The sequence below is a fragment of the Cariama cristata genome, unplaced genomic scaffold (assembly GCF_000690535.1).
Source record: "Cariama cristata isolate BGI_N322 unplaced genomic scaffold, ASM69053v1 scaffold17195, whole genome shotgun sequence".
Taxonomy (NCBI): Eukaryota; Metazoa; Chordata; class Aves; order Cariamiformes; family Cariamidae; genus Cariama; species Cariama cristata.
In genome coordinates, this window is record NW_009618308.1 from 4,866 (window position 1) to 15,107 (window position 10,242).

At 41.5% G+C, this 10,242-nt stretch overlaps 2 protein-coding genes across 2 annotated transcripts; both read right to left on the minus strand.

The window, feature by feature from the left end:
- Window positions 1-841: 841 nt before the first annotated feature.
- KCNRG (potassium channel regulator) lies at window positions 842-3,589 on the minus strand. Its single transcript, XM_009700823.1, has 2 exons — window positions 3,012-3,589; window positions 842-1,094 (listed from the first exon to the last, which is right to left on the minus strand). Exons 1-2 carry the CDS (start codon window positions 3,587-3,589, stop codon window positions 842-844), a joined length of 831 nt encoding a protein of 276 aa, XP_009699125.1.
- Window positions 3,590-5,229: 1,640 nt separating this feature from the next.
- Window positions 5,230-6,459, minus strand: TRIM13 (tripartite motif containing 13). Its single transcript, XM_009700822.1, has one exon. The coding sequence runs from the start codon at window positions 6,457-6,459 to the stop codon at window positions 5,230-5,232; it is 1,230 nt and encodes a 409-aa protein (XP_009699124.1).
- Between the last annotated feature and the right edge of the window lie 3,783 nt (window positions 6,460-10,242).

Genomic DNA, 10,242 nt, shown 5'->3' on the forward strand with positions numbered 1-10,242 from the left:
GTTTTGCACTTAACAAGCGTTAAGAAATCCTCTGTACTGTTTTGTTTAAAATTGTACTAACTCTTCCATCTGAAGGACTCTTTATGACATTTTCATTCTTTTTATAATTAAAGCTCTAAAAATTAACTGACCCTTTGTTCACAAAGACCTTTCTCATTCAATTCTCAGTGCTGAAGAGCAGCTTAATGCTTTTGGAGTGGGAGGAGAGGACAGAGGAGTATTCTGCAAGAGACAGTAGCACGCTATTTCATGGACACTACTTGTGGCTTCACAAAGCCCCTTTCTCATGTCTGGAGCCACACAGCAGTACAACTGGGGATGTTTCTGTTACGTTGCTTTCAGCTAACTGCAAGAAAATCAGTGCACGTGTACCTTTTGAAAGTAAAAGCAATATTCAGTTGTTGAGGTTTGCATTCCTCCTCCAGCCACTTCTCCAAACTGTTGGGATGACAGTTGTGTCAAGCTGTTATTTCTTCATGTATCATCATGACTTTAAAATCTACTTACAGATTAGCACAGAACATAAAAACAATTTTCTAGAAAAAACGGCTCATTTTTGGTGAGTCCTAATATAAATTTTTGCCACAAACAAAAACAACCCTTGAAAATGCTAGAATCTGGTCCACAAACCCAGTATTGAATCTGTTGTTCTTTTATTTAGACTTGAAGAGGGTGGAGTGCTAAAAGGCAGGAAAGCAATTTTTTTTTTCTGAATGCTTGAAAAAAAAATTGTTTGTTTGTTACTTCCCTCAATAGTTGCAGTTTCAAACAAGCCAACAAAAAAAGACCACTAGTGCTGACACACCCCTCTTCCACCTTCAAAAGATGAAAGGAAAAGCCTTTATGTCCCTTTCTGCACTTGGCTTCTCTTTGCCTGTGCTACCCCAGAGCTCCCCGGGGTTTGGTTCACCGTGATGGCAAGGCCTCCTGGCCTCTGCAGCCTTTCAAAACTGTAGCATTCGATTTTTTCTTCGCTGGAGACTGTCCTGGTGCTTATGAGGTGAAATCCATCTTTGAGTAAAGTGTCAAGTAGCAGGCCTAGCACATTAGTACCGTTAATCAGCTTTCTGTTATCAGGCTTTATGGAAACATACCTGAAATAAGAAAAAAGCAGTTACAACACACTTTAATTACTTCTTGAAGGATTGAATCAACATTTTTTTTTTAAAACAAAGCAGGTCCTCAAATGGTGCAGGTCAGCACAGTTGCAGAGGTTTACAGCAACCAAGGTTCTGGATAATTTTTTCCTCCTTTGAGGACAATTTAACTCTAAAAAAATCTTTCCCTCATTATAAGAACGGCAATTCTCAGTTCATCCCATTACATGTTGGGGAAGAAGCCCTTCTTTTTCTCCCCCACACCAAAGCTTACCTTCTTAAGAAATAGCTGTGATAACCTCCATCTCGTGTCATTTAATGGAGGAGAGGTGAATGGCATGCTCTATATAATGCTGCAACAGTTTTTCAGGTAAGAGTAAATGATGGAAAGGACAGTGAGGTCACATTTACGTCAAGAGCATCACTTTTCATTGCACAGGATCTCTCTCTACAAACAGTGACATTTATTACAAAGTTACCTTGTACAGCAGGTCTTCTGGTAACAAGTACGAAAATCGTTTTCACATTGCCTCAAATGATTTTACTTGATATAAAGTACGTTTCAAGGAACAGAAGTCAGGTAAAAATACGATTACAAAATACATAAGCTGACAGAGGTGAAACTGTTCCACAGTTCACAGGAAAGTACACCAAACATTCATGGAAAGCACAAAAAAGGCGAAAGAGTCCATGTCACCACAAAGACTAAGTTGATAGAAATTCAGCAGGCAACATAATCAAACTCAACTTGTTTCATTACTCAAGATAAGCTTTTCTATTCATCTGCAGAGGAAAATTTTTACCAAGTCTGAAGAAATAAAGGAAAGAATAAGGAGTATTTTCCCCACTATTTAAGTTGCCATAACCTACTCAACCAACTCTTAGTCCATTAAAACCAGTAGTACACTATAAAGTTAAGGTCTGGCACATGAATATATGTTGCTTTGCAAATGCAAAGTAGTTTTTCTTCTACTTGCTTAGCTAAAGAAAACTAGAAGAAAGATAAACTCTTTTTTTTTTTTACATAATCAAAAGTCTGCTGTGTTGATTTGTATATTCAGAGAGAAAAACCCTTTTGGAAATATTTCAATGAAATTTCCATAAAATTCCAGATGTTCTAACAGCCACAGAGGACAAATTAGGTTACATTTTCTTATACAGTAAGAATGTGTCTCCGTATAATAGAGACATCCAGCAAAAGCTGGTTTAAAAAATATAAGTTGTCATTAGAATACGATACTGCTATCACAAAAATCACTGATATACAGTAATCTTAATAAAAACAGAACCTGGCTCTGGATTCAAAGAAAACCCACTGTGTAGCATATGGTTAATAACTTCTTCCTTCTCCCTCCCCCCTGCAAAAGGCTCTACAAAACCTTTCCAATCCCTGAATTGCTATCTCAGTCCCACTGGTGTTTTTAACCCTGTTTAGCCATTCTCTTTTTCCTCTTTTCCATACAAAAGTCTTTTGGACCATGAGCTAGTGGAGACTTTAGACCTCCCCAGTACTTCAGTCCTTATTTATTTCGTTTCCTTTGCTTCATTTTACTGTGTTTTTCAAGTTCTCTAGAAGGTCACTGATGCCATGAAATTCTAAAGCCTGGGAGAGCGAGTGAGGAGGAAAGGGGAGAGAGAGAGAAAGACCCAACAGAACTCAAAACCAAACATCAAGAACAGTATTTTAGAAAGTTGAAGAACAGGCAAATCAGTGTAACAGAAATTAAACTGGATATTTCAGAACTAGAAAAAGGTAACATTAAACTAGCAGAAAGAAGGAAACTTATTTCTTTTCTTTCAGACAGCTGTCTGATAGTTTCTTTAAAAAGAGCTTTGCTACCATGTAGCATGTAGTTCATGAACTAGAAGTCCCGAAGACGTTTCCATAATGAGAAGTCACACCAGGGAGAGTACCTGGCCACAAACTGGTCACCAGCAGAGTAGTCAGTACCACACTGAAAAACCAAGTCGTGATGAGAAGGCCTTTCCAAAGGAAGTGGAACGAGTGGTTTCTGAGAAGGAAAAGGGCTGTTCCAGCTCTGTCCTGACTGCTGCCCTGCAAACACCGTGATCTGTTCAGCTAGTGTCTCAACAGTGGTGCTGCAGGAACCAAAGATCCGGAAAAAGCCCTGCATCTCCTGGAGAGAAAAACGCACTTCCAAGATCTCCAGCCTCGGTTTCAGCAAGTGTTCCTGGCTCAGGAGGTCGGCCAGAGGGTAGAGCCCATAGAATTCTGCTTCTCGCTGCAGCCTCTGATAGTCTGAGAAATCAGTAGGTAAGGAGACCTGGAGAGTCCTCAGGAAGTCCATGATGTAACTAAACAAAGTTCCATCTCTGTCCACAAAAAACTCTCCATTCACCATTTTAAATTCCTGGTCAGCATTGTTCAACATCCGTGCTAGCCTGGACTCAGGGAACTGCTGCAAGGTAGAAGCCCGGGTTACAAATCTCACACCTCCCACGCTCAGAACGACCACCTCTCGATTACTCATCGCTATCGCAGCCACTCAAGAATTGTAACTCTCTGATCTACGTGTTTGTGACTTGATCTTTCCTAAACTGCAAGGCATCTGCAGCTGCAAGAACCATTCAGTGCTTTTCTCAAGTGTTTGGAGTGAGGTGTGGAGCGGCGACAGGATTCCCAGGCAACAACGATGTAAATATCATGTACAATAGTTTTGTTTGCAGGGTTTGGTTGCTTGGAAACTTTGATTCTTGGAATTTAGTGTTTTATTTTTGAAATGAACAGCTTGCAGGGACTACTGGAAGACAGTGAATTGACCGTCACAACTTATTAAACCTTGAGAGAGGCCAACAAATACCCCCAAAGTATGGCATGCGTTACATTTGTTTCCTGGAAATGTCAACTAAATGTTTTCACTCTCTTTATTGCTGTTCATAGGACCACTGCAAAAAGAGGTTAGATGTGCTTCAAACAACATATTTCAGTATCGTATGTTCTTAAAGGGCACTTCAGAGACCTCAAGCCTACAGTTCACTTTAAATCACTGTTATCCTACAGCCAAGTCAATACACTCAGAAAATTCAATTAATTCCTGAAACAAGGTACACAAAAATACAGTAACAGTAGAAGAGCCTATATATGTTCCAATGCTAAAGCATTTCCAAACACATCCATACTCCTGTCACGTTGCACACTCTATTCCAAGGAATCACCCCATCATTTTTCCTGGCTTTTGAATTACGATCTGGAGAGGTAGAGAGGGACAGGAGAGAAACTCCTCTACCTGCCACCTTTGCCTTCCCGTGCCTGACCCGTGCGTGCCTTTCACTGCACTAAACTGCGCACGTTAAGGCCACCTTTTTAAGAAAATGTGGCTTCGGAGAAACATGGATCTGACAAGACAGCTCAGTTACCCCACGAATTTGATGCTGGAAAAGTAAACTGCGAGGTACGTACTATCTGCAAAGTACGTACTATCTCGCAGCTTGTTCTTCTTATCAACCTCAACCGATTTCTCTTTGAATTTACGCTTGCCCTGAAGATACATTTTTATATAGAACATGTAAACAATAACCAATATCTACAGTAATCTGAATGCACAGGATAATTACAAACTTTGATTATACAAAAAAATACATATATCTATTTCAGTCAGAAGTAACATCCTCAGATAGAAAGCAGTTCCAGAATGTGAATGACACACTCTGTGTTTTGCAGTGGAAGGGCAGCCCTCAACAAGCCTCTCAGTGCAGCGCTCTTCTCAATCACAACTGTTCTTCCTCTTTCCAAACCACCTCCCAGTTAGAAAAAAAATATTTTTAACTATGACCTTTTAGGAAGTGGCACTTCTTCTCTTATTCTACAATTACATTAACATTAAACTAAGTATACAGTTTGGCCCTATATTTTGGTAAGAAAAATTATTTACAGTGAGTAATAATCCCATAATCATCACTGGAAGAAGAATCCAGAAACAATGTGTTTTTCAAAGCTCCATTTAATCTTCTAGTTTATCAGTGCTCAAAGTACGTGAACAGTATGAACGTTTTGGAAACATTTTGCATCTCTGAATGTTTTCACTGGAAGTCTTAAAAAACCAATTAATCTTAAGAAGTTCTCTGTTTTCCTCACCACATCTCTCTCAGTTCTTATACTTCAGCAGGGACTTCACAACAGTTTATATTTGCACACAAACTGTGCAACATTATCCAGTACAACCAATGTATAGTTTTTACACTTTTCTCTTAGAAGTGAAGCTCCATCTGTCATCTGTTCCCAGTAAAAGACTGCATGATCTGCTATCTCCACTGTATCTGCCAAATAGGACAAGCTAATTGTAAAGAATTGAGATTTCCAGCACTGGAGATTGTCAACGACTGACTCCACAAAGGACATTCTGGTGGCAGCAAGAATAAGCAAGCAAATAAGTAAGTTCACTATAAATCTTCGTGAAAAGACTGAGGGAATCTTGAATTTAAAAGTGTTGTTCTCCTGAGGCAAGGAAAGTTTGTCCACATCAACTAGTTTTATTCCATTCCACTGGCTGGTATCAAAGCTCTTCATTGTAGGGCTGATGTCCACAGTGGAACAAGGTAAAGGGGTTTCTTTGAGCACCTTAATTTTTTCCCTGAACTCCTGCATCTGTTGCAGAAATATAATAGGCTCAGACACATCTTTGAAGGCCTCTGCGATGTTAAAAGCCATCCGTTGCTCTTGCAGAATTGTGTTCAGTTTATTGATTTCCGGATCGTAGGCCTGCATCACTGCAAGCTTCATGGTCTCAAAGTCAGAGAGAATCTCATTTCGTTTCTGCTCCAGCGTGTGCTGCAGCTTCTCAAAGAACTCCTTCGCTTTGTCAGAATCTTTGGTCAGCATCTGCAGAGCTTTCCTCTTACTGGTTTCTAAGGTATCCAGCCGTGAGAGGGCATCTCCACAACGCCAAGTTTCAAAGCCCTGAAACAGGGTTTCAAAAGCCCGCTTCTCCTGGGAATAAGCTTCTTCAATCGAACAGAAAACGTGCTTTGTATGGTCACCACGGGTGGCACAAACCCCACAGATCAGCTGCATGTCTGTCCGGCAAAAAATGTTAAGGGGTTGCCCGCTGTGCACTTTGCACACAGGCATTTTCGGAGTTACTTTGATTTTGTTATACTTCTCCACAATACCTTTCAGGGAATAGTTGACTTGCAAGTTGTTGACTCCAGTAACGGGAGTTTCCTTCCTGCACGTGGGGCACTTGAAAGGGGGTGGCCTCCAAAGCACATTCCGCATGTTTCCCTCAAGAATTCCTTCCAGACACTTTCTGCAGAAATTGTGTGAACAGGGCAGGACACGAGGATCATCAAACAGGCTACAGCAAATGGGACAGGTAAGATCTTCCTCTAGGAGCTCCATCATATCCTAAGAAAGAGAAGAAAGATGGTAATGGGACTTACAACATTTATTTGTCCTCCAGGGAAACCATGCAAAAACCTATTTCCATCTGAGACATGGATCTACTTTTTTCTCCAGTATCCTTAAGACAGAGCCTCAGCTGGGTCTCTGCAGCCCGTCCAGTTAGCTGTGGTATCTGGCCACCAGATGGCAGGCACAAGAACGGCTCAGTGTTCAGGCAGAACCATTTTTGGACTCTCCACTAGAAATGCTGGAAAAGAAGGCTTGCCAAACCCAGCAAGGGCTCTGAATGAAAATAACTCATGGACTCATAATAACAGTTCAAGACTTACATCTCCCCTCACTGATGCAATACGCAGAAACTGGTTTTTCACAAAAGATACACAGCCGATACGCCCTGCTAAGATTTGATTCTCTCTACTTGCTCAACTCATCCAAAGCTTACAGTTTCAAACCCCATGCACCGCTACTGTAAGAAGGCAATATTAAGGTGACTGAAAAAGCCCAGCTTCAGAATTTCTTCAGCTACAGAGTATGTGATGTGGCTCTTTGCTCTCCCTGTAAAGCCAAAGGTGAGTCACCACTCACTTAAAAAGTTAGCTTTTCTCTTGTTTCTGCAATATTTTTAAATAACCAAGTGAACATGTTGTTGTTGAGCTATTCAGCACAACGTTAAAATACTTCAAAGAACAGCTGCCCATAATCCTTGATAATTCATCATGAAACAAAACTGCTAACCATTTTTACTCATCTGCAATCTCTATTTCCACTTCCATTCTCACAGCATTCACGCCTCAGCAATTTCTTTCTGCGGACAGGACCTACAGGAAGAGGATTTACCATGTAATCCTTTCTGCTGGGAAGTCTCAGTGAAGGGACCCAGCGCACTGCCCTCCCAGTGCCTCTAACCAAAGCCAAGTTCTCAGATGCAGACCTACAGCATGCTCTAAGAAAACAAATAGGTAATAAAGACCAAAATGGGTGACAGTTTTTATTAACCAAAACTCTCAAACACTTAGTTTTGAGCTATAATTAGACAGGTGCTTCCCTTGTATAAATTCCTTCCATATTATACAATATGTATTCATATATATATGTAATAAAATTTGTAAGTTAAAAGATGTATCACAAGAAAGAGCATGAAAGTACTTCTGTGACAGCAAGACATATGAATGAGCTCTTTTAATTAGTTTTGATGTTATTACTAAGGTTTCTGTCCCCTCAAAGAAATACAAAGTGAAAAATGCAGGAGCCAAGAGGAGAGCTACAAGGGAAGAGATCCACGCTGCACAGGACAACAGCAATAACATCAATACCACTGATCCAAGGAAAGCAGAGATCACTACAGGAAAGAAAGGTGAGGTCAATTCTGAGTTTCTTTCACAAGAGGACCGATACAGTCCCAGCGAGACTACACAGTAAAAACCACTCTTGAGAGGTGTAAGCAAACCTCCCATGCTTTTCCAATGACAAGGAGAACAGGTATTCTCTGTGCTTGTTTGAATAAGGAGAGTTTGAAAAAGTTGCCAGCTTTCCTACTCAGCCTCAGGCATGAGGTCATCAGGCAGAAGAAGCCACCGTTACAGCTAGGGAGAAAGCCTCAGAGAAAAGGTCTAATGACTCCATTTACAACCTACAGTTTCCTATAAGACCACAGACCCCATTCAGAAACTTCATTTTCTGTGAGAAGAAAGTGATTTTGAAGCACTTCTCAATGCTAGAACCAGCAATGTTTCTCTTCCATCCTCTTCCTACTGCTAACAAGAACAGGATGACGGGAAGAGGATGATTTTGCCCCTGTACTCTTGCGTCTTCTTCTTCATGAATAGCCCTCTCTCTCCAACTTGTTCTCACAGCTTTTAGCCACGATAGCAGCATAAAGATCAGTTTTGCTCATGTGTTAAGAGGATAATAACTACAAAACTAATATGACAGGTCTCCATCTTCCAGTAAATGGAAATTCACAATGCATAAATATATTTGCTCTGGTCCATCTCATTTACCAGGGAGGATTTTACTTATTAGTTAGGGAGCTGGAAAAGCAGCTTCGCACGCCTGACAGTGAGGACTGCAAACCACTGCAGCTTTACCAAGGGAGGATTTTACTTATTAGTTAGGGAAATGGAAAAGCAGCTTTGCACACCTGACAGTGAGGACTGCAAACCACTGCAGAAAATGCTTACTACAACACGTTCCACCAAAATTGCAGGACAAACACTGAAGACTTTCATGCTCCTAAAAATACAAAAAACATATACAAAAAGGTTTCATGATCCAAATAAAACTGTCCTGTTGCATTCCAACCTCACTTATCCAATTAAATAAATATGCTTCATAAATATAACTGAATTTCAAAACCATTCTATGACATCATTAAAAACCTCAGATTTTAAAAAAAGAAATGGGCAAGTCTATGAGCTTTTTTTTCCCCCTTCTTACAACACCAGTAACACCAAACCAAAAACACTGAAAACTTGTATGACTGGTTGGGACAGCTGAACTTCTGTCTTCTTTAGGACATTCATTTCAGAAAGCTGCCTGTGGACTGAAACATCCCTTTGTATTAGCAACTTGGTATTTGTGTGAGGAAATACAGCAACATTTCAACTTCTCCACTGGGAATTTCTCTGTGTAACTTCTGATCCAGGTTTGGATGGCCCTAGAATTCCCCACTCATAGCACACAGACCAAAAGGCACAGCAGTTTCTTCCTTCATCTGAGCTACATAAACTCTGAGTACAAACCCCGCATATGTCACTCATCAGAAAGAGCAACTTGCACAGTTTTATCATTAGGAAGAAGAATGGCAAAACAAATCAAACCATAAATGCAAAAACAACCACAGTAGCTTTTTCCCCACGCTCCAGACAGAAATTCATTTAGCATACTTCTCAGCACAGAAGTTGGGTTTATCAGCCAGTAGCAGGCTGAAAGCAAAACCAAAATTTCACCAAGCTTCAAACAAAACAAAAAGATAGCTCTTGAATTGCAAGTTTCCTGCAACGGCGTGGAAAAATAAATTAAAAATAAATAAAAGTTGAACAAGTCAGGCTGCATTTCCACAAGGAGTTGAGCTAGTCAGGAGAGGTCTCATCTCCCTTCCTTCACAAGGACCCCAGTCCTTGTCAGGACCTCCCAGACCAATGTCACCAGTCTTCTGTCAAACTGGGGCGTTGAATCAGCCCAAAAAAGGTCCTGCACAGATAAGGCAGGCGAAGGGAGATGGGAGCTCCTCCTTGCAGCAGCAACGATCTTAACTCCGCTAACCCCGTTGAGAGGAACCGCAAGCTAATGGAGTGTCAGTGTAGACATTTTAACAAGGAACAATTGACCTCCAGGCGCAGCATGTATCCAGGTGGCCAAAAAGAGCTGAGGAAAGTTGCCGTGCTTTAAACCTGTTATTTCATGGCCAAAGTTTTTTCCAGGAGTACCAGCTAGATCCAACACATTCAGCCTTCAGAAAGCTATAAAGGCCTGGAGAAACAAGCAATTCTGGTTCAGTGCGGTTACAGCCCCATGAATACCATTTCATCGACAGGGTTTGACAATCTGCCGAGCGCAGGATGCAGGGGCAGTGCCAATGCACGCCCCTGTCGCCTCCTTGTCCCTCTGCCCAGGCAGAAGTCCCCTACCTGCTTCTGCTTACAACCCCCCTCCTGCCAGGGGGGATCCCACACGCCTAAAGGGGATCGCCTCAACGATGGCACTCCTGCCGGGCCCGGCCCGGCTCCCCAGCCGCCGGCCATGGCCTCCCCGGGGTCACAGGCGCTCCGTCGGGCATCGCTG

What these genes read in the sequence shown, in the direction of transcription:
- KCNRG (XM_009700823.1), bottom strand. Translation starts at nt 3,589, where the DNA reads ATGAGTAATCGAGAGGTGGTCGTTCTGAGCGTGGGAGGTGTGAGATTT. An exon ending in GGTGACCAGTTTGTGGCCAG is followed by an intron (nt 1,095 to 3,011) that starts GTACTCTCCCTG and finishes TTCTTATTTCAG; the next exon opens with GTATGTTTCCATAAAGCCTG.
- TRIM13 (XM_009700822.1), bottom strand. Translation starts at nt 6,459, where the DNA reads ATGATGGAGCTCCTAGAGGAAGATCTTACCTGTCCCATTTGCTGTAGC.